At 42.9% G+C, this 24953-nt stretch overlaps 1 protein-coding gene across 14 annotated transcripts in view; it reads left to right on the top strand.

Moving 5' to 3' along the window:
* LOC110532567 (rap guanine nucleotide exchange factor 3) overlaps positions 1–24953 on the top strand; it is a 47064-nt gene that overhangs the window by 11229 nt on the left and 10882 nt on the right. For all 14 annotated transcript variants that reach the window (XR_002474855.3, XR_016483392.1, XR_005053312.2 and 11 more), the window contains 16 exons: positions 9140–9246; positions 9333–9454; positions 9595–9835; positions 10002–10086; positions 10741–10801; positions 12507–12583; positions 12738–12884; positions 13004–13107; positions 13576–13664; positions 14162–14240; positions 18825–18975; positions 19404–19486; positions 19902–19932; positions 22009–22075; positions 22332–22469; positions 23179–23276. Coding sequence is in view for 8 of the 14 variants with exons in the window: in XM_021616573.3 (XP_021472248.2) it covers positions 9140–9246; positions 9333–9454; positions 9595–9835; positions 10002–10086; positions 10741–10801; positions 12507–12583; positions 12738–12884; positions 13004–13107; positions 13576–13664; positions 14162–14240; positions 18825–18975; positions 19404–19486; positions 19902–19932; positions 22009–22075; positions 22332–22469; positions 23179–23276 (1680 nt within the window). In the remaining 6 variants the exon portion in view is untranslated. The remainder of the gene's footprint in view (positions 1–9139; positions 9247–9332; positions 9455–9594; positions 9836–10001; positions 10087–10740; positions 10802–12506; positions 12584–12737; positions 12885–13003; positions 13108–13575; positions 13665–14161; positions 14241–18824; positions 18976–19403; positions 19487–19901; positions 19933–22008; positions 22076–22331; positions 22470–23178; positions 23277–24953) is intronic.

Here is a 24953-nt window from a genome sequence, read left to right as displayed (position 1 = left end):
TAATACACTCTTGTAAAAAAAAAAAGTGCTATTTAGAACATAAAATGGTTATTCGGCTGTCCCATAGGAGAACCCTTTGAAGAACAGTTTTTTGGTTCCAGGGAGAACCCTTTTGGATTCCATGTAAAACCCTTTCCAAAGAGGGTTCTACATGGAAACCGAAAATAGTTCTACCTGGGGAAAAACATTATTCTACCTGGAACCAAAAAGGGTTATCCTATGGGGACAGCTGAAGGACCCTTTTGGAACCCTTTTTGGAGTGTATGTGCATCACACCCCTACAGCTAGCCTTCATAAATCTGCTCTGGCTTCTGATGAATATTCTGATGAATCACAATCTTCCTGAGAAGAGAAACAACAAGGTCACTGAGTAGGAACGTTATTCATTTCAGCCATTTTGACCTCACCCTTAAATAATCTGTTACACCATAGAAACACCATAGATTAGAAGCATAGTGGAAATGGTGAATGAAAGTACACTAAATATTGAATGTAGTGTAGTTAACCTCTTGAATCTTTAGGTCTTTAGGGTTAAACATTTACTATGTGGCCTATGTTGTGTCATATTGCATCAAATGATGTCCCACGTTACTGTGTCATGTCATAAGATCTCCAACATACAGTAAGATCTCCAACATACAGTAAGATCTCCAACATACGGTAAGATCTCCAACATACAGTAAGATCTCCAACATACAGTAAGATCTCCAACATACGGTAAGATCTCCAACATACAGTAAGATCTCCAACATACAGTAAGATCTCCAACATACAGTAAGATGTCCAACATACAGTAAGCCTCAAAATGATGATCCAAAAACAAACATGACATCAGGCATTACTAGATAGGGGTCTACCTGTGCCCGAGCGCTTGTCCCTTTGCCCTCTCACTCGCCAAGTTCCCTTTTGGGTGGTGGTATATATACTGTGTATATATATGACATTTTTTGTATACAGTTTCTGGTCTGCCCTGTACGGAGGTTGCGCACTCCAGTTATCCAAATATGCAGGGCTTGAAATGCGGTCACTGGTTCGTGGAGTGTGTGTAGCAAGCTACCTACTTAGTTTCTGTACAGCACTTTGAGATATCAGCTGATGTACGAAGGGCTATATAAAATAAATTTGATTGATTGACTTAGAATATCAGCAGTACTGCCACAGCAGCATAACATTTTAACACTTGATAACACTTCATCATTTATATCATCAATAATATGCAGTTTGGTTGTATGCAGCACTTCATAATTTATTTCCTTACAGAATCATAGCTGCGGAAAGGGGGCTGGAGGTGATGCTATAACGTGTTAATAAATTTGCCAACGTTCTGAAATTACTGCTGTCTGTTCAGGAAGAAATTAAATCATTCAGAAAAGCTTTCTACGCCATGGGTAGTCCTATAATTTAGCCACAGCCTTGCTGTGGATGTTGTGTAGCCAAATAACAAGGCATAGCCTACAGTCGGGAACGCGCATCAAATCTGTCAGTGAACAGCATGCAGACAAAACAGGCCTTTTGCAATTTTACAAATACAATCGCAGGAAAACACAGATTGAAAAGCAAATGGCTCCTGCTGAAAAAAGAAGACTCTAATCTGTCTGCTGTAGGCTACCAAATTATTTTATCAACTTTCAAATACTGTAAAACTTCAATTAAATGTGGTCTCAAATAGCCGCCTGTCACTTTTAATAGCCAGGCAATGACATACATTTCAGCAAACAAACACCTGCTTCAAATAAACACCAGGTCTATATCACAGGAGGTTGGTGGCACCTTAATTGGGGAGGACGGGCTCATGGTAATGGCTGGAGTGGAATAGGTGGAATGGTATCAAATACATACAACACATGGTTTCCAGGTTTTCATGCCATTCCATTAGCGCCGTTCCAGACATTATTATGAGCCGCCCTCCCCTTCAGCAGCCTCCACTGGTCTATATGCATTGTTTATGAGGTTACCATACATTTTTTAGGAGGTTAAATGTTTGATTTGCTACATTAATAATTCAGTAATGACTTGAAAAAATTATGGCAATTATCAGGTTTTTTTTAAGTAAGAAACTGCTACCCATTGGCTGCTAACAGCTGAGAACCACTAGTTAACTGGCAAGCACAAAAACAGTCAACAACTTCGGGAGTACAGACCCCCAGAAATGCACATTCAAAGAGGAGAATTATATTTTTTTCTAAATATAATTTATTAAACAATAACATATCTAAATAAGCAAAAGCTGTGCTCATTAAGGAAATAGATTGCTGGCTCAAATAGAAGCCTGTCTCTAATAAGCACATGTTCTGTTCAGTGATTTAAGCAAATAAACACCCTGGCTATTAATTGAAGTTTTATGGTAGGCATATGAGCGAACATTGTTTTACAAAGTAAAACACAGAGGAGAGGTAGGCTTTTGGCACTCGCCTGTGAGTGAGCTGCACATCATTGGGTGAGTCAGTGAAACTGGAAAGCTTTTTTAGGACTATAATTTCCTCCTCATATTGTACAATATGTGTGTCTCCACACACCTAGGCCTAGGCAATTGATGGATTCAAGACAATGAAGTTTTTATTGATGTCAGATTCTCAATTTGTCAGTGTCTAAGTAGCCTGTCATTTTGATCATTTGTGGGGTTTTAAAATAGATTCTGTCAAAGTCTCCAGGCATGTAAAATGACATAGAATTGCATGAAATGCATTTAATAAAGGCAAAAAACTATCTTAGCTGGTCCCCATATGTGCAACTTCTGTAAGCACCTCTACTCTACTGCTCTATGCCACGAGGTTTTTATTTTCTTCTCATGCATTCTGGTTCCTCAGAGCTCCCCAGGTTACGCTCCTCTCTCACTCACTTTAGTTCAGGTAGCTCCCGATTGACAATGAACACAGGTAATATTGACTCTAACCACCATATACTAAAATATCCACACAAGCCACTAGCCAGCAAGCTAGCCATATATCATGAGCTAGAACATTCTGAAAATTAGAAAATATTATGAAGTTATTATTTGTATTTGACAAGGCAGCATCTTATTTTCCTGGGGTCCAGCAGCATTAAGGCAGTTATATACAATTTAAAATATTACATGACATTACATTTCATAACACTTTACCCAATACATTTAGTGTGTTTAAGATTTTATCGAGCTAGCAGATTTACATCAATAAAAATCAGTGATCAACTGGTAGCCTACCCTCTTTTCCCGATGTAAAAAATGTGCCCCTTTTTTTTATTTTGAGCACCTACCTCCTGAAAGGTCTGTGCACAGCCCTGCATGACATTCTACAACAATTTTAGTCATCTCAATTCTATATCAACTTTTTTGTTCCTAATATCTTTCATTACAGCTTGAGCAGTGGAGTCTATAGAAACACATCAAGTCAGGAGAGCACTGCACCTAATATCTAATAATGATCGAGATGGGGATTGATGTCTGGTGGTTTGGGGTCTGGTGCTAGGTATATTCACATACAGGACACACAGTTAAAAAACGTCTTATCAATGTCGTCATGTCTCTTGCAAGTATAAGAGCTTTTGACCTAAATTATCACATCCTGTTTGAAGTTAAAAAAAATATATAAAAATCCAGCGCTGTAGCAAGGTATTTCTGAAGTGGGGCAGGAAGTATGCTGGTGGGAACTATAACCCCTCAGAATGTCTGACTTGGTCTTGTCTACAGCTCCTCTCTCTGCCCACCTTGGTGATGCTACACGTCTCCCTCCAGATACAGTCATGTTCCAGAGAGAACCTCATGGCTACACAGCCCACCAAGGTCACAGCACAGAGGGAGACTGTAGATTCACCCACAGAGGAAACTTTAACACAGACAAGAGGAAGTAGTTCAGTAAACCCACACACCACACTCAGTGACTCATTTATTTGTTTGTGGGCCCCCTGGATTTTTTTATTTTTTTTATTGTGAGGGCCCACTCCGCTACCTACATAGCTACTGTGCTGAGTTCTCCGCTGTCCCCACCTCACGTTGATCGTCTTTGTCTCGTCTCTGGTGTGGACTACAAACTTCGTGTTGTATACAACACTGTTCGAACTATTTCATTCCCTCAGTAGGCTACAAAGCATACGCACGATTTCCTACGAACTGCATGTTGTACACAACACTGTTCGAACTATTGCATTCCATGCCCCAGTAAGCATAAGCGCGATTTACTGTTTTTTTTTTTCAGAAGGAGAGTAGGCTACAATACATGCCACAAAATACATTATCGACATTTTCGTATAAACGCTGTTGTCAGTATTGCAAACATAAGCACGACACAAACAGGCAGTCTAGCGATTTCATGTTCTTATAAACTGCTGAGATACATGCCCCTATTTACTCTCGCCATAATAACGATGCATATACAACATAACTATGGCACCGGGTAATGCAAACCGAACTCGCTCATTGTCAGACTATGTTTACCGGTCTGGATACACGCTCGCTGCCTAGAACGTTCGGCAGCTCAGAGGTGGAAAGCAGCAAGTAACAGACACGCAGTGTAATTAGCGTTTTGAATGTTATTTTTTTCATCACCGTTACAAACATTGTCTAGACTGAGCAGGCAGACAGTAAAGTAGTGTTCATTTTTCAGGTACTACAATATGGCAGCAACTATAAAGATTAGCCTACATCCTCACACAAACCGCTGATAGTTTTTTCTCCAAAGTATAGAGACGACGTCCTGCTTGTGCAACTGGAATATAAGTTACAACAAAAGAGAGAAGGTTGTAGCCTTTTTAATATATATGTTTTGAAATGTTCTTTCAAGTATCCGCAGGGTGTGTATTTCAGCTGTTCAGAAGAGGTTGCGTAAAGACCAAAACTTAAAGGGAGTGTGAATGTGTGCGTAAAATAACACATGCGCACAGCGTGATCCGGATCCTTATTACTTCTCGATCACACCGATCGAGTAGTGGTGGTGCTGGTGCAAAATGGTATGCAGCATCATCTGGACATGTGTGCAACAAAAGTTCAACATCCCCCTGCTACCATTTCTGTCAAGCCGTCTACACATACAGTTTGATAAATCCAACATATGCACCACACCGAACGTACTGCAACTGCCTCTGCAATGCAATGCTGCAAGCAAACGCAGCGTTTCATTGGAAATGAATGTAATTCTGGTGGTGTGATCAAAGCGTTAGCTTTAAGAAAGAAGAAAGCGTTTTCCGGAGGCGTGGGTGAGGCGTGGGCGAAAACTCCTTATCTGTAGCCACAGCCTAAATATTTATATATTTTTAAATATAGATAGTGAATCGAGGAATAAATACACAGTGAATAACAATAACAGGGCTATATACATGGAGTACCAGTACTGAGTCGATGTGCAGGGGTACGAGTTAATTGAGGTAGCTACAATATGTGGACAATATGGACAACCCTTCAATTGAGTGGTTTCTGCGATTTCAGCCCCATCCATTGCTGACAGGTGTATAAAATCGAGCACACAGCCATGCAATCTACATAGACAAACATTAGCAGTAGAATGGTCCTACTGAAGAGCTCAGTAACTTTCAATGTGGTACCGTCATAGGATGCCACCTTTCCAACAAGTCAGTTTGTCAAGTTTCTGCCCTGCTAGAGCTGCCCTGATCAACTGTAAGCGCTGTTATTGCGAAGTGGAAACTTCTAGGAGAAACAACGTCTCAGCCACAAATTGGTAGGCCACACAAGCTCACAGAACAGGACTGCTAACTACTGAAGCGTGTAGCGCATAAAAAACATCTGTCCTCGGTTGCAACACAGTTCCAAACTGCCCCTGGAAGCAATGTCAGCATAAGAACTAGGATTGCAAAGGGTCGGAAACTTTCCGGTAAATTTCTGGAATTTTTCCATGTGAAGTTAAGCCCTGTAATTTTGGTAATTTTGCTTACATTCATCAAAAAAGTTAGCTTTATAACAGTGAACCTTGAGCCATCCTCAACAAGGTTGGAATGTGACAGTGAAGATGAGGCTTCAGAGTCTGATGCTCAAGAGGTGGATATTGAGGAGGTCCAGGGAGAAGACAACCAAAGCTTTAGTTTCTAGACTATCATTTTACAGATGTATGTTGAAAACGTTTTTGGGAGATGCGATGGATCATTGGGGATCATTCAATATTCCCTTTTGTTGTTCAGCGAAATCATCCCATGTGAAGAGTCAATTCGTAACTAAATATTAGTTTTTATTTCTATTGGAAGGATTTAATCATTTGCAATTATGTCTACTTGTGATAAAGTAAAAGGTTTATGTTTCTGTCTCCATTTGATATGGTAAATAAACTCAGCAAAAAAGAAACAGCTCTCTTTCAGGACCCTGTCTTTCAAAGATAATTAGCAAAAATCCAAATAACTTCAAATAACAGATCTTCATTGTAAAGAGTTTAAACACCGTTTCCCATGCTTGTTCAATGAATCATAAACAATTAATGAACATTCACCTGTGGAACGGTCGTTTAGACACTAACAGCTTACAGATGCATAATATGTCATGTGAAACTGTGTAGAATTGTAGGAATTGCCTTATAAAATGTATTTTAAACAGTAACTCACTGATTAAAACAGTAACTCTCACTGAGCCTGAAGAATGAAGTTACCAAACAGTGATTGTTTTTTTGTTGGGGGGCATTACCGCAGACCACATTAGCTATTGTCAGAGACAACCAGCCAGAGACATCCAACCCATAAACCGTTTGAACAGGCCCAGATGTTCAGGGTAAAGCCCTTTTGTGATGCTACACCATTCAAACACAGACATAGCCAGCAAAGGCAGACTTTACTTGGTCTCCATAAGACATTTCTTTATTCATGTTTATCTAAAGCACATAGTCAATCTCTTCCGGAGCTGAAACGTCAAAGAGAGCAGTGAGAGAGTGGGCCACGTCTACAGTAAATACAGTATGTCATTCGCTGGCACTGGCACACCTGTGTGAAAAGTGTTTACTCTGTAACCTGACACATGCAGTCAGAACAAGTGAAGAACTAGACATACAGGATCACTAACACACTGCCTTTCTTTTTTTATTGTCTATGATCAAGGTTAGGAAGTGACATTCTGTGCCCAGGATGTACTGTAGGAAAGGTTATGTTTTGGTCTGTTTTATTAATAACGTGTTTAAGATAGCAAACGGAACACAGCCACAGTAGAAGTGCCAGCCTGGTTACAATAATGATAGCGTAAGGGTTTTCCTCCTCCTCTTCGTCTGAGGAGGAGAAGCGAGAAGGATCGGAGGAAAGTGGTAAGTGTCCATGGTTGTTTATTTAAAAACATGAACTGAACACTATGAATACAAAACAATAAACGTGAACAAACCGAAACAGTACCGTGTGGCGACAAACACAGACACGGAAACAAACACCCACAAAAAAACAGTGAAACCCAGGCTACCTAAGTATGATTCTCAATCAGAGACAACTAACGACACCTGCCTCTGATTGAGAACCATACTATGGCGAAACATAGAAATCCCAAAATCATAGAAAAACAAACACAGACTGCCCACCGCAACCCACGCCCTGACCATACTAAATAACGTGAAAAAAACAAAGGAAATAAAGGTCAGAACGTGACAGATAGGGGATTTATGCATTTGGAGATTATTATCTCAGTGTCAGAGGTCAGAGGTAACCTTCAGAGGTAACCTGCCTAAGAACATGGTGGTAGCTAGTGGTCCCACAGGGACAGTCAGGGCACATGGGAATAGTAGTGACCTCCAGCAAGCACAACCAGTAGAGCCAGTCTGCAGGCCTGGGAACGGGGGGCACAGCAGATGCCAGAGGAGAGGATGAGAGGTTCAGAATGATGCCTACAGTCTTTGAATAAAACAGCCAATGAGAAAACTGGTGGATGAAGGGGAAGAGAAGGGAGGGTTGAGGATCCCTCAGTTAACTTCTCACACAGCAGGTGTGTCTCTATGAACTTCCATTCCTTTGTCCATGGTTCTGAAAACACTTTATTTGAAATGTTGCTGAGGTCTTTAATACTTGAGTCTGGCTGTATGAGAATCCCAGGTTCTGTCAGGTTATGTTGTCATCGCAGAGGCCTGAGTCGGCAGATCAGTCACGGGTCAAGAGCCAATCATTTCATCCTGAGTGGCGTGGAGCCAGAGCCATTGGCCAGGGCAGGCTAGCGAGAGGAGAGAGAGGCAAAATGTCCTCACAGGGAGACTGGAACACCACAACACCAAGCCAAGTGGAGAGAAAAGCCATAGGAAATGGTGTTTGTTGAGTTCAATCTGAATCTCAAGACCACCACCTTGGACAAACAGTGCCCTGAAAGAAGCCCAAGAACAAACAAGCAACTGTGTGAGTCACTAGTGGAATCACAAGACTAGTTTAGGAGCAAGAAAATACAGAGTGGGAGGGAGTGAAAATAAGAAAGGGAGAAGAAGGTGAAAGAGTGTTCTAGTTCATTAATAAATCCAGTAAATATTGTCATATAGTAGTTTTTAATATTGGTTTTGTCAATTGTTATGTAGTAGTTTGTAATATTAGTTTTGTCAATTGTTATGTAGTAGTTTGTAATATTGGTTGTTGTCACGGACGTTGCGCATAAACAGGAAAAAGTATGACAGAGACAGCATAGCAGCAGTCACAATGTGTTGTGAGTTAAGTAAGCTCTGGTCTGCATCACTGATTGCTACACTCAGGGGGGATAGTGAGAAAGTGGAAGGAAAGTGAAAAGTTGTCACTATGGCCAAGTGACATCCACCTCTTCACTCTTATGTGGAGGGAATTTAGTTGTGTGCTTGCCTCCCACACACACAATTCGGGCCCCCCGCAAAGAAAAACTCTCCACTCACACTAGTGACGTATGTGACATCACACATGGTCTACTTTCTATAATGCTCCTCTCAGAAGATATGTTTTCTGACACTTGCTTTTCACGTTTCATTCTAACTCCTGCCTGCAGTAGGTCACTGCTGCCACGTATTCTATTGATAAACCCTTTGTGATATTTCCCATTTCTTCTTTATTCCTAGAATCTCCTATCTTAACACATCATATAAAGGATTGTTGGTTGTGTGTCTATGATAAGCATAGAAAGAGACCCGTCGTCCAATTATCTTTTGATTTGCACAAAGCCTACATTCCACTTGTATCAAGTATTTTCTAAGCTTTCTCTCTCTCTCTCCCTATTTCTTTCTCTTTCTCTCACTCTCACCCCTTGAAGTTTCTGTCTGATCGTATTCTGAAAGCAGCGAGGGTGGTGTACAGTGCCTTGATAGAGCGTAACCCTGACCTGATCAGAGACAGAAAGCATCACCTGAAGAGCTACAGGTATGTATTGGGCCTCCTATATCAATGACTGCAATAACTATTGCTTTGTATAGTTCCCTTGTAGAGGTCTCACTCTCCCCTTACAGACAATGTTGTTCGGGGAAAGATCTTGTTGATTGGCTGATGAAGCTAAACAAATGCCTCCAATCAAGGAGCCAGGCAGTTGGAATGTGGCAAGTCCTGGTGGATGAAGGAATCATTGTTCATGGTAAATGAGTAACTGCAATTCTTTCTTTCATCAAAGTTCAAAATTCTTAATCAATTATCTATTATCAAATATGATCAGTGAGAATCAACTCCTCTCTGTGAGTGTAACAAAACTCAATGTCTCCTATCATCACAATGTAGTGAAGCAAGAGTTAAACTTCCATGACAAAGACACTCAATTTTACCGCTTCCTGGATTCGGAGTTTGGACTGAACCACTTGACTAATGAGAAGAATGCACTGAATCACACAGCCAATGATAATCTATACCTGAAACACACAACCCATGAGAAGGACCAATCAGACGAAGAGCTGCAGGAGGGTTTGTCGTTATTACTCCAGATGGGTCCAGATGCTCTTCTGACCATGATTTTACGTAAATGGTGAGTTACATTTTATTATAGTGTGTGTCTGAATCAAGTTTGTTTTACCCTTGAAGTCGAGGGGACAATGAACTTGTATTCTATCCTATCCTATCATAACCCATCCTATTCTAAATCATAGCCCGTGACAGTATTGTAACCTGCCCATATCCCTTCCAATCTGTAGCCCTAGCCAGCGAAGTGCCGAGGACCTGGAAGTGATCTATGAGGAGCTGCTTCATGTCAAGGCTGCTGCTCATCTCTCCACCTCCGTGAGTGACAGCATCCTGTTCTGTCCCTGGGCTGGCTGAGTCCTAAATGTCACACTTCCCTGTGTAGTGCACTACTTTTGAACAAGGCACATAGGGCTCTGGCCAAAAGTAGTAAACTCCATAGGGAATATGGTTCTATTTAGGATGCATACAGCCTGAGTCTAGTCAGAAGATGTTCAGAACGTTCTGTAGTAATAAGAAACTGCTACACCATGGGCCGTATTCAAAGTCTCAAGGGTAGGAGTACTGATACAGCGTCAGTTTTGCCTCATAGATCATAATGAATAAGATTATTTGGACGGGGGGGGGGGGGGGGGATCTGATTCTAGGTCACTACTCCTACTCTTAGACACTTTGTGAATTAAATATGGATCCAGTTCTTAGAAAGTGGATTGTGCCTCCTGTGGACTAGAAAACCTGCACATGATGACGGTTTCCCAGATCCAGATTAAGTCTACTCCTGGGATGCAAAAGCAATCCTCAATCGAGTATCAAAAGTGATTGAAAGTGGTTTTAAATCCAGGAATCCGTTTAATCTGGGTCCGAGAGGAGGAAGTGACCCTACTGTTTGTCCCATAGAGCATTACACTGCCCCTCCCTCTGACCTCTCCCTGTTCAACCCTGTCTTGTTCCCTTTCCTTTTTCCTCCTGTAGGTGCGTAAGGAGTTGGCAGCAGTGTTGGTGTTTGAGTCCCATGCCAAAGCAGGCACAGTATGTGAGTGTGATAGTCTGTAATAGTCGTCTGTGATGTTTGTTTGAACTGTGGTGGGCCCACATAACTACCACAGTGCTATAGATGCTCTGTCTCTGTTTCCATCCTCCCCCTCACTGCAGTATTCAACTAACCTGTCCTTTAGGCAGAACTTGTCATGTATTGTCATATTATGTCTTGTTCCTGTTCTTTCTCTTCACTCCGTCTCCCTCTGCTGGTCGTATTAGGTTACCTTCTCTTCCCCTCCTTCCCCCAGCTGTTCCTCATCTTCTCTAACTACCTCGTTCACCATTTTCCCACCTGTTCCCTTTTTTCCCTCTGATTAGGTCTCTATTTCTCTCTCTGTTCCTGCTTCTGTCTTTGTCAGATTCTCGTTTGAGTTTCTCATGCCAGAACCAAACTATCGTCTTGTTTGCTTCAACCTTGTCCTGTCCTGTCGGAATCTGCCTGTTCATCTGAACCTACGTGTGATCAGGTACCTCTGTCCTCTACAACCCAGCTATTCTCCTCTGCTGCTAGAAGGGGACTCTAACCCAGCTATTCTCCTCTGCTGCTAGAAGGGGAACTCTTTTGTGATATTCAGAAGGACTTTATGTTTCATTTGTCGCCCTCTCTGCGGGTTGTTTATTTTGCCATCATATATATGTGAAGAGGATCTATGTCTTACCTGTGTGTTGACATTAAAGGACTCTGTTTTTGTTAAACCGCTTTTGGGTCCTCACTCACGTGCACAACATAACTAATTATTCCTGCCACTGATGTAAAACCTACTGAAAGCTGACTACTCAGAAAGCTGAGTATCGGCAGAGCTGACTGAAACGCCAACCTAAATGCCATGTGTACCTTTGTGAACATGGACAAGAAGATACAGACCACCAGTATTTTGCCTCCCAGCCATTTGTTTTTATTGGACTTAGTCAGTGGTGTAAAGTACATAAGTAAAAATACTTTAGAGTACTACTTAAGTCGTTTTTTGAGGTATTTGTACTGTACTTTACTGTTTATATTTTTGGCAGCTTTTACTTTTTCTTCACTACATTCCTAAAGAAAGTAATGTCATTTTTACTCCATACATTTTCCCTGATACCCAAAAGTAGTCGTTACATTTTGACAAGAAAATGGTCCAATTCACACACTTATCAAGAGAACATCCCTGGTCATCTCTACTGCCTCTGATCTGGCAGACTCACTAAATACACATGCTTTTTTTGTAAATGATGTCTGAGTGTTGGAGTGTGACCCTGGCTATCCATAAATAAAATAAAAAAAGAATTGTGCCATCTGGTTTGCTTAATATAAGGACGTTGAAATGATTAATACTTTTACTTTTACTTTTGATACTTAAGGACATTTTAGTGAGTCCATTTACTTAAGTATATTTAAATCCAAATACTTTTAGACTTTTACTGAAGTAGTATTTTACTGGGTGACTTTCACTTGAGTAATTTTCTATTAAGGTTTCATTACTTTTACTCAAGTATGACAATTGAGTACCTTTTCCACCACTGGACTTTAGTGCCCTTTGGCACATCATTACCTGTGAAGGTGTTTGACTTAGTGCCCTTTGGCACATCATTACCTGTGAAGGTGTTTGACTTAGTGCCCTTTGGCACATCATTACCTGTGAAGGTGTTTGACTTAGATGCAGGTGTGTGAGGGAGAGAGACTGGTGTGATTAACCCTGTATATGTGTCTCCGTGTTTCTCAGTGTTCAGTCAGGGAGACAAAGGTACTTCCTGGTACATCATCTGGAAGGGCTCAGTCAATGTCATCACACATGGAAAGGTAAGGCCATTTCCCCAAGTCTCTTATTTGTTTACAATTCTTTAGTATACACACTTTTGATACATATTTGGATACTACATTTGAATTGTATTCACACTGTACTTACAGTTACATAGTTATACCTTGTGTGTGTACGTGCATGTATGTGATGCAGGGCCTGGTGACGACGTTACATGAGGGAGAAGACTTTGGGCAGCTGGCCCTGGTGAACGATGCTCCCAGAGCAGCCACCATCATCCTGAGAGAGGACAACTGCCACTTCCTACGAGTCGACAAACAGGACTTCATACGCATCCTCAAGGTGGGTTTGGTCACAACCTGATGTTGTGTACATATGGTATTCATACTGATGAGTACTGTCCTGCGTGCATTTATACAGTATGTGTGTAAGTACATACAGTCTGTATGACTGTGTTTCAGGATGTGGAGGCTAACACTGTGCGTCTGGAGGAACATGGGAAAGCTGTGCTGGTGCTGGAGAAGGCTGAGTCGACCAATCAGGGAGGGACAGGAAACATCAGCAAGTAAGGCACGCACACCTCTCATACAGCATACTGTATAACAACAGCTAAACAAGCACTTTTAGATTCATCATTCAACCTTAATGAACACACTCATCCAAGGCGTTATTAATCCAATGTCATGTAAACACATTTCTTTGCTGTAGAGTGTACGTTTCAGTACCATTTTTGTGGACAGTGTTGTTAACTGTGACAATTACCTGCTCACCTATTGTTGATTCAACACATAAATGGATTTCAACCCTGTTCAGTTGAATGGATTGCACTTTATCTCACCTCAAGTGTTTTAACAAACGTTGGGTTTAATGAATGTGATGCTGGTGATGCTGACTGACTGCCTCTTTAGTAAAGTGTCTGCCTGTTGCTCTCTACACACCTACACACATACTTATACTCTCTTCCTCTTCCTGTCTTCCCTTTCTATCTCTCTTGCTCTCTCTCCCTCTGTCTCCCTCTCCAACAAACACACAGGTATACGGTGATGTCTGGAACACCAGAGAAGATCCTAGAACACCTGCTTGAGACAGTGAAGTTGGATACTAATGGCAATGATGCTATAGGTATGATGCTATAGGTATGATACTGTAGGTATTATGCTATAGGTAGGATGCAATATGGCTTGCCTTAGTCCAAACATCTCTCTACTATAGTGGCTGGGCCCCTCTATGTCAGTAGACCACTGACATATTCCCACTGTTTTATGTTCAAAGAACAGGAGTACCTCTTTTAAGACACACTATAGTGAACAATCTGGTGACCAGGATGAACATACAGTAGCTTTACCTCTGAATCGTCACCCAAACTTTAAAGATAGTTTTATGGGAACTGTTTGTCTGGGTCATTCACATGAAACAGCCAACAACGACAGAAAAAAACAGGCAGAATCAGGTCAGTCACATTCCTGGCTATATATTATATCTCCGCTAAAAGCCAACATCAGATGACTCAAATTGTTCCTGTGTTTTTCAGGTAGGAACCACGGGGACTGCGGGAGGGACACATAATGCCATTAGGCCTTGTTAGTGTGTTATGTGTTGTTCTGTCTGTGTGCCTACAGATCCCTGCGTGAGTGACTTCCTACTGACCCACAGGGTCTTCATGCCCTCCAGCCAGCTCTGCCCGGCCCTACAACAGCAATATCCTTTATGATGACAATGCCATAAGTTGTTATTTTGATTTACTATGCCTCAATTCAATCAGATCAAGTGTTAACCGGCATTGGCAGACATCCTTATAGCAGATGTTTTGGCAGTGTATTTGAAATGTTGTTATTTAACCTTTATTTAACTAGGCAAGTCAGTTAAGAACAAATTCTTATTTACAATGCCAGCCTAGGAACAGTGGGTTAACTGCCTTGTTCAGGGGCAGAACGACCAATTTTTAATTTGTCAGCTCGTGGATTCGATTTAGCAACCTTTCGGTTACTGGCCCAACACTCTAACCACTAGGCTACCTGCTGCCCCTATGGGCTGAGCTTGTGTGTCACAAACCATCCCTTTCCTTATTATACCTACCGCGTTAGAAGCTCAAACGGTAGCAGAAAGTGTAGGCATGTTTTCATGTTAATTTGGATGGGGGGGGATTTATAGATTCTCAGTCTAATCGAGGTGTAGAACATAGAATATCACGCATTTAAGTGCTTGAACTTGTAACACAGATGCATGAACTTCTAACATGGCTGCATGGGATTTGTTAGATTATAAAAAATTGGTGGTTTTGTTGCATCCAATAGTAGCGTCCTTGATAAGATAAAGGAGCCACTTGTGGATTTGACGCTTTTGACAGCTCTAACGCAGTTCCACCTCCGAAATCTACTAGAATCTAGCATTTACATTATGTCTCGATAAAGAGACAACAATTTGTCCTTATAAAGGGAAAGCCAGCCATGTCGTGGAAACCGACGACTCGCTCCTGGACGAACTAAACACCTTATTTGAGGAAAACACAGAGCCGCCAATGTGGGCCAGCGCCGTTCATGAGGACTGTGAGCTCTCAATTTGCATACCGCCCCAACAGATCCATGGATGACGCAATCACCATCGCAGTGCACACTGCCCTATCCCATCTGGACATGAGGAATACCTATGTAAGAATGCTGTTCATTGACTACAGCTCAGCCTTCAACACCATAGTGCCCTTCAAGCTCATCACTTTGCTTGGAGCCATTGGTCTGAACCCCGACCTGTGAAACTTGGTCCTGGACTTCCTGACAGGCCAACCCCAGGTAGCAACACCTCCGCCACGCTGTTCCTCAACACGGGGGCCCCACAAGGGTGCGTGCTCAGCCCACTCCTGTACTCCCTGTTCACCCATGACTGCGTAGCCACGCACTTCTCCAACTCAATCATCAAGTTTGCTGACGATACAACAGTGGTAGGCCTGATTAACAACAATGACGAGACAGCCATGGCGGAGTGGTGCCAGGAAAATAACCTCTCCTTCAACGTCAACAAAATGAAGGCTCTGATTGTGGACTTCAGGAGACAGCAGAGAGAGCACACCCCCATCCACATCAACTGGGCTGCAGTGGAGAGGGTGAAAAGCTTCACGTTCCTCGGCATGGAAAGGGTGAAAGGTTTCACGTTCCTCGGCATGCAAATCACTGACAACCTGAAATGGTCCATCCACACAGGTGAAGAAGGCGCAACAGAAATTTGTCTTGGCCCCCTGATCCACGGCCTGTCCACTCGGCTACCATCAAGAAGGCGGAGACAGTACAGGTGCATCAAAGCTGGGACCGAGAGACTGAAAAACAGCTTCTATCTCCAGCTCCTATCGGACTGTTAAATAGTCACCACTAACCGGCCTCCGCCCAGTGCCCTGCCCTGAACTTAGTCACTGTTATTAGCCGGCTACCACTCGGTACTCTATTCTGCACCTTTGAGACTGCTGCCCTATGTACATAGTCATTGAACACTGGCCATACAGTGCATTCGGGATAGTATTCAGACCCCTTGACTTTTCCACGTTACAGCCTCGTTTTAAAATTGATTCAATTGTTTGTTTTTTCTTTTCAATCTATACGCAATACCTCATAATAAGAAATGGAAATATCACATTTACAGAAGAATTCAGAGCCTTTACTCAGTACTTTGTTTTTAGCACCTTTGGCAGTGATTACAGCCTTGATTCTTCTTGGGTATGATGCTACAAGCTTGGCACACCTGTATTTGGGGAGTTTCTCCCCTTCTTCTCTGCAGATCCTCTCAAGCTTTGTCAGGTTGGATGGGGAGCATTGCTGCACAGCTATTTTCAGGTCTCTCCAGAGATGTTCGTTCGGATTTAAGTCCAGGTTCTGGCTGGGCTACTAGGACATTCAGAGACTTGTCCCGAAGCCACTCCTGCGTTGTCTTGGCTGTCAGCTTAGGGTCATTGTGCTGTTTGAAGGTGAACCTTGGCCCCAGTCTGAGGTACTGAGCACTTTGGGGCAGGTTTCCATTAATAGTTTCTCTGTACTTTGCTCCGTTCATCTTTCCCTCGATCCTGACTAGTCTCCCAGTTTCTGCTGCTGAAAAACATCCCACAGCATGATGCTGCCACCACCATGCTTCACCGTAGGGATGGTGCCAGGTTTCCTCCAGACGTTGTAACGCTTGGCATTCAGGCCAAAGAGTTTAATTTTGGATTCATCAGACTAGAGAATCTTGTTTCTCATGGGCTGAGAGGCCTTTTGGCAAACTCCAAGCGGGCTGTCATGTGCCTTTTACTGAGGTGTGGCTTCTGTCTGGCCACTCTACCATAAAGGCTTGATTGGTGGAGTGCTGCAGAGATGGTTGTAGTTCTAGAATGTTCTCCCATCTCCACAGAGCTCTGTCAGAGTGACCATCGTGTTCTTGGTCACCTCCCTGACCAAGGCCCTTCTCCCCCGATTGCTCAGTATGACCGGGCGGCCAACTCTAGGAAGAGTCTTGGTGGTTCCAAACTTCTTCCATTTAAGAATGATGGAGGCCACTGTGTTCTTGGGGACTTTCAGTGCTGCAGAAATGTTTTTAATCCTGTCTCTGAGCTCTACGGACAATTCCTTCGACCTCATGGCTTGGTTTTTGCCCTGACATGTACTGTCAACTGTGGGACCTTATATAGACAGGTGTGTGCCTTTCCAAATCATGTCCAATCAATTGAATTTACCACAGTCTCCAATCTGTAAGGGCCGACGCTAAATATGAGAAGCAGGTACTGGGAGTTGACATTTAATATGGAACAGACAGGCAACAAACCAGGAAAAGCATCAGCACAGGGGAAAAGCATCAGCACAATGGTAAACAGGGAGCCTGACGCCTTCGCCCGCCAGGGAGGGAGAGCAGGAGCAGGCGTGACAGTACCCCTCCCTCTAGGGGCGCCACCCGGTGTCCCACCTGGGCAAGCCTGACGGGCTGGCCGAGGCACGGGCGCTGGGCATGCCGGCTGGGCGTAAATTCCCGACGAACCGGCAGAGGCATAGCAGCCTGACTATCCGGCTGTGGCGTGAACGCTTGACGATCCCGCTGCGGCGTGGAAGCCCGATGATCCGGCTGAGGCGTAGCAGCCTGATGAGCAGTCTGGGCGTAAAAACCTGACAATCAGGCTGAGGCCCGACGTGGGATGGGCGCCTTCTGAGCCAACCGGGGCAAGAACCTCTCGAGCCAACTAGGGCATGACAGCTCGACAAGCTGGCTTAAGCACCCCGAGTTCCATCGGTGTCGGCCGCCAGAACCAACATCACCACCAACCGGAACGCCAGCACTCCCTGATGCTTCGTTAGATGGCTGCAGCATTCTGTAAGGACCGACGCTGGAGATGAGAAGCAGATACGGGGAGTTTATATTTAATACAAAACAGACAGGCAACAAACCAGGAATTAATGCTGCAACAGGGAATAAAGTGTGGAACCAGACAGATATAGGGGAGGTAATGACAGAGGTGATTGAGTCCAGGTGAGTCCATTAATCGCTGACGCACGTGACGGGGAAAGGCTGGTGTGCATACTGAAGGTGGCGGGAGTGCGTAATGCTGGGGAGCCTGGCGCCTTCGCATGCCAGGGAGGGAGAGCGGGAACAGGCGTGACACAATCAAACATTTCAAGGATTAACAATGGAAACAGGATGCACCTGAGCTCAATTTCCATTCTCATAGCAAAGGGTCTGAATACTTATGTAAATAAGGTATTTCTGTTTTTATTTATAATACATTTGCAAACATTTCAAAAAAACTGTTTTCCCGTTGTCGTTATGGGGTATTGTGTTTAGATTGAGGATATTTAAAATAAAAAAAATGTTAAAAGATTTTAGAATAAGGCTGTAAATTATCAAAATGTGGACCTAAGTCAAGGGGTCTGAATACTTTCAGGGGGGGGGGGGGGGTTGTGTGTATTGTTTTGTTTTCTTAGGTATACTGCACTGTTGGAGCTACAAACATAAGCATTTTGCTGCACCTGCGATAACATCTGCATAATATATATGTGCGGGAACAATACATTCTGATTTAAGTGGATCACATACCCACCATTTTTGGGAGTATTTTTAATTGGTCTACCAAAAACAAATGAAACATTTGAAATGTTATTAAATGAAATAAATTAAACAAATTAACATAATTTAACCAAAGCATCCAGCTCCTCAAACTGAAGAGACAGACTAGCGTCTCTTCAGTCGACAGGAGCTCAGACAGCGATCTAGGTCTAGAATAGCTGTGTTAAGTTGTTGTTCAGATGGGTAGGTTCCCTTCCTTAACCTTGAGTGCACTTACCTTGCCGAGCCGTCTGAGGGCTCAGAGCTGGAGAAGGCAGCCTACGCCCTCAACACCAAGCAAAAGATAGTGAAGCTGATTGGCCAGTGGGTGGCGCTGTTCAGCCAGATGCTCAAAGACGACCCCATCGCTGTTGACTTCCTGGAGGTGAGTGAGTTTGGTATGAACACACACAGAAATGATGTGTATGTACAGATATATACAGATGTAGGATCATAATTTGACACAGTTTGCTTCAGCAACAGAAAATGTGAATTATTATGTGGATATTAATTATTGAAAAAATTGTTGCAGGGGTTGATACATTTTTTGCTAGGGCAAATCAAGACTGACATTTTAAAGTGGAAATTAGAAGTCTTTGTAAACCTTGAATACATTACAAGTTTACATTTCTTGCTGTGCAGAAGAATTCTCAGCAACAAATGAGTGATCAAATTAAGTGTTCAAATTACATCTGTAGATGATCTACACAGGATCAAAAATATTATATTATATTATATCTTATATTAATGTTATTTATCCAAATATAAGGCTCTGAAAAGTAGATAATATAGAACATATTGTATGCATGACAGACGCTGAGGAAAGAGGTGTCAGGTGACTCCCGTCTGTCCAGTATGCTGAGAGAGCAGCTCAGAGACAGGAGGAGAACCAGAGTGTGAGTAGGAACACATCACCCAGTCAGTCTGTCATATAGAATAACCGACCAGGTGAATGAATGAGGTCAAGATACCTGTTATATATCATGGGTTGGATTGGATATTAATGGTGTGACTTCAGTAATGTGAAACTTAAGTTATGTCTATTTCTATGTACTGTACTCACATTTTGAGAGGCTCACATAGCCAACATTTATGGCAGTGTATTTTTTCATCTGTCTACCAAAACAAATTAACAAGGCATCTAGCTCCCCCTGCTGAAGAGACAGACGACAGAAGCTCAGTCGACAGAAGCTGAAGCAGCCAAGTTGTTAACATTATGAAGTATTGTAACCAGGATGATGGGAGTATTTCTAGCATGTAGATTCTAATGCAAATAATTTAGCGTTTTTGTATTTTTCAATATCTTTACAGGCTGGAAAATGGTTTTGGGTCACTGGCAAGGGTAAGTTACTTTATAATAATAATTATAATAATAATAATAATATGCTTATAATGAATCATCTTGGTTAACCCAGAACTAAAATCTTGCGTAATTTTGTCAGATTCTCAAGTTATGTTTTAGTAGTCTGTCCACGAGAGTACATGCTCAATAAAGATCACTTGCGCACGCACACATACACTATATATACAAAAGTATGTGGACTCCCCTTCAAATGAGTGGATTTGGCTATTTTAGCCACACCCATTGCTGACAGGTGTTTAAAATCGAGCACACCGCCATGCAATCTCCATAGACAAACATTGCCAGTAGAATGGCCTTACTGAAGAGCTCAGTGACTTTCAATGTGGCACCGTCATAGGATGCCACCTTTCCAAAAAGTATGTTTGTCAAATTTCTGCCCTGCTAGAGCTGCCCCGGTCAACTGTAAATGCTGTTATTGTGAAGTGGAAACTTCGAGGAGCAATAATGGCTCAGCCGTGAAGTGGTTGGCCACACAAGCTCAAAGAACGGGACAGCTGAGTGCAGAAGCATGTAGTGCGTAAAAATCGCCTGTCCTCAGTTGCAACACTCACTACCGGGTTCCAAACTGCCTCTGGAAGCAACGTCAGCACAAGAACTGCACAAGGAGCTTCATGAAATTGGTTTCCATGGCCAAGCAGCCTCACACAAACCTAAAATCACCATGCGTATGTAACGGATGTGAAACGGCTAGCTAGTCAGCGGTGGTGCGCGCTAAATAGCGTTTCAATCGGTGACCTCACTTGCTCTGAGACCTTGAAGTAGTGGTTCCCCTTGCTCTGCAAGAGCCGCGGCTTTTGTGGAGCGATGGGTAACGATGCTTCGTGGGTGACTGTTGTTGATGTGTGCAGAGGGTCCCTGGTTCGCACCCGGGTATGTGCGAGGGGACGGTCTAAAGTTATACTGTTACATTGATGCTGTTGACCCGGATCACTGGTTGCTGCGGAAAAGGAGGAAGGTCAAAAGGGTGGTGAGTGTAACGGATGTGAAACGGCTAGCTAGTCAGCGGTGGTGCGCGCTAAATAGCGTTTCAATCGGTGACGTCACTTGCTCTGAGACCTTGGAGTAGTGGTTCCCCTTGCTCTGCAAGAGCCGCGGCTTTTGAGGAGCGATGGGTAACGATGCTTCGTGGGTGACTGTTGTTGATGTGTGCAGAGGGTCCCTGGTTCGCGCCTGGGTATGGGCGTAGGGACGGTCTAAAGTTATACTGTTACACGTAATGCCAAGCGTCAGCTGGAGTGGTGTAAAGCTCACCACCATTGGACTCTGGAACAGTGGAAACGTTCGACAGACGAATCTGGGTTTGGTGGATGCCAGGAGAACGCTACCTGCCCCAATGCATTGTGCCAACTGTAAAATTTGGTGGAGGAGGAATAATGGTCTGGGGCTGTTTTTCATGGTTTGGGCTAGGCCCCTTAGTTCCAGTGAAGGGAAATCTTAACACTACAGCAATGTACAATGACATTCTGGACGATTCTGTGCAAAAAGTTTGGGGAAGGCCCTTTCCTGTTTCAGCATGACAATGCTCTCGTGCACGAAGCGATGTCCATACAGAAATGGTTTGTCGAGATTGGTGTGTAAGAACTTGACTGGCCTGCACAGAGCACTGACTTCAACCCGATCAAACACTTTTGGGATGAATTGTAACTCCGACTGTGAGCCAGGCCTAATCGCCCAACATCAGTGCCGACCTCACTAATGCTGTTGTGGCTGAATGGAAGCAAGTCTAGTGGAAAGTCTTCCCAGAAGAGTGGAGGCTGTTATTAGAGCAAAGGGGGGACCAACTTCATATTAATTCCCATGATTTTGGAATGAGATGTTCGACGAGCAGGTGTCCACATACTTCTGGTCATGTAGTGTACTTCTGCTCCTCTGGTTATTACCACATTACATACCCCCTTTACTACTTTAGCAGATTGTGAGATAACAGAAATTCTGGAAAAGTAGACAGCACATAACGCCTCCCTGAGCTAAAAGATATAAAAGCATAACAAACATAGAGAAATGAAAAGCCACAGTTGTGGCTGACGTACTCTGTGTGTTATTTGTCACCATCAGTTTGACTGGTTCTCCAGTTGTGAGGAGCCAGTAGGGAAGTGCCTGCCAATCAGATCACAGGACAAAGGTCAGTGAGACTACTACGAGTTATGTCAACCATAGCATGATAATAACTATGTCTTGAATAGTATGGTAATGTCCTGAACTATGCCTTTTCTATAATGACACAAAATGCTAAATGTTTTATTGTTTATTGCTATTGGTTAAACATTCACAACCCACTGTAACCATGAAAGGCACTTACAGATTGGTCGGTATTAATGATTGTTTCTATGCTTTGTTTTAATGCAAAATGTCTTCTCCCATGTCTCTGTGTTTCCTAGTATTGTATGAGATATTTCGGCCAGACCATACGTCAGTCACGCTGATGCTGCCAGTGAACACCTCTGTTCAGGAAGTGATGTCATCGCTGGTAAACCCAGGAGGAGACCACGTCCTGGTCAAAATGAATTCCAAGGGAGGTGGGTGGCTCTTCATGTCATCTGGAAGCAATTTGAATAACTTTTCTAAGATACAACTGTACAGGATATGCAATAAAGGCATTGCATGGTCAATCCATCGTCTGTATTGGCCGTGCAGCATTTACGGTGATACGGCCTCTGCAGAAGTCAGGGCATTCATACTTTTTGCTCTTCGCGGAGCATTGCAGAACTGATGTGACGAATGTTGTGTTTATACAGAACCTTCCGCCCTCACCTACTGTCACCCAATCATGTCAATGTGGAGCTATACGTTGCCCTCTACATTGTTACAAAATTCGAGAGGCGCATAGCGATGCGGTACGGAGCTTGATTGGGCCTCCGGAGGCTTCGCTATTGTCTCACACATACGAAGCCCACATTTTCAGATCCCTATCAGTTAATACACTTGATACAATACTATTCATAACGTTACGATTTTATATACACTACCGTTCAAAAGGTTGGAGTCACTTAGAAATGTCCTTGTTTTTGAAAGAAAAGCACATTATTTGTCTATTAAAATAACATCAAATTGATCAGAAATACAGTGTAGACATTGTTAATGTTGTAAATGACTATTGTAGCTGGAAACGGCAGATATTTTATGGAGGTATGTTTTATTGAAATAATGTGTAGCGCTCAGTGAGTGTTGATACGTTGGGGAATGTCTGTGAGCTGTATTAAATGGTTTGTGTTTGCTGTATCATAGACAGGACTCAGCTGAAGCTAGATACCACAGCAGTCTACACCTCCCTGGGGCTGAATGAGAGACTGTTCCTCTGCTCCGCCAGCCAGGTGGAACAACTGGTGAGTCATAACCTCCCCTCGTCACCTACTTATCTATTTCTGTCTGCTGTAAAAAAATATATATATTTAAAAAATACCATTATTTAACTAGGCAAGTCAGTTAAGAACAAATTCTTACTTTCAGTGACGGCCTAGGACAGTGGGTTTAACTGCCTTGTTCAGGGGCAGAACTACATATTTTTACCTTGTCAGCTCAGGGATTCAATCTTGCAACCTTTCGGTCACTTGTCCAACTCTCTAACCACTAGGCTACCTGCCACCCAGTCAGAGATCAGTAGCTCACCACTGCTTATCAATATAAGATAACGTAGCCAATACTATACAACGGTGTAACTCCAAGGTGAAATGGTTTGACTATAGTCTAGATCAGTGGTTCCCAAACGTTTTATAGTCCCGTACCCCTTCAAACATTCAACCTCCAGCTGCGTACCCCCTCTAGCACCACGGTCAGCACACTCTCAAATGTTTTTTTTGCCATTATTGTAAGCCTGCCACACACACACTATACAATACATTTATTACAACTTAAGAGTGTGTTGTCACAACCCGGCTCATGGGAAGTGACAAAGAACTCTTATAGGACCAGGGCACAAATAATAATTTTACTCTTTATTTAGCCATCTTACATATAACTAACTATATTTGTTCATCGAAAATTGTGAATAACTAATGGAGAGACTCTCAGTCTTAAATCATTTTATACACATAGTCTGTGCCTGTATTTAGTTTTCATGCTAGTGAGGGCCGAGAATCCACTCACATAGGTACAAGGTTGCAAAGGGCATCAGTGTCTTAACAGCGCGATTTGCCAAGGCAGGATACTCTGAGCGCAGCCCAATCCAGAAATCTGGCAGTGGCTTCTGATTAAATTCAATTTTCACAGATTCGCTTGTTGTAATTTTGATGAGTCTCTCTTGTTCAGATATCGGTAAGTGGACTGGAGGCAGGGCATGAAAGGGATAACGAATCCTGTTGTTTGTGTCATCCATTTCGGGAAAGTACCTGCGTAATTGCGCAACCAACTCACTCAGGTGCTTCACTATATCACGTTTGACATTGTCCGTAAGCTTGAGTTCATTTACATACAAAAAATCATACAATGCTGGAAGACCTGTGTGTTGTCCTTGTTAATGCAGACAGAGAAGAGCACCAACTTCTTAGCCTCAATTTTGTCCCGCACATTGAATATAGTTGCGGAGAGTCCCTGTAATCCTAGATTTAGATTGTTCAGGCGAGGAAAAAACATCACCCAGATAGGCCAGTCGTGTGAGAAACTCGTCATCATGCACGCTGTCAGACGAGTGAAAATTATGGTCAGTAAAGAAAACGTTAAGCTCGTCTCTCAATTTAAAAAAGTGTCAATACTTTGCCCCTTGATAACCAGCGCACTTCGGTATGTTGTAAAAGTGTTACATGGTCGCTGCCCATATCATTGCATAGTGTAGAAAATGCACCAGAGTTCAGGGGATTTGCTTTAACAAAGTTAACCTTTTACACTGTAGTCTCAACGTCAACAGTGAAGAGGCGACACCGGGATGCTGGCCTTCTAGGCAGAGTTCCTCTGTCCAGCATTGTGTTCTTTCCCCATATTTTATTTTTATTGGCCAGTCAGAGATATGTTTTTTTCTTGGCAACTCTGCCCAGAAGGTCAGCATCCCAGAGTCGCCTCTTTACTGT

This window comes from Oncorhynchus mykiss, chromosome 9, assembly GCF_057628025.1.
Source record: "Oncorhynchus mykiss isolate SJ-2025 chromosome 9, ASM5762802v1, whole genome shotgun sequence".
Classification (NCBI taxonomy): domain Eukaryota; kingdom Metazoa; phylum Chordata; class Actinopteri; order Salmoniformes; family Salmonidae; genus Oncorhynchus; species Oncorhynchus mykiss.
The sequence above is the reverse complement of the archived record's forward strand: the minus strand, read 5'-3'. Positions and strand labels throughout refer to the sequence as shown.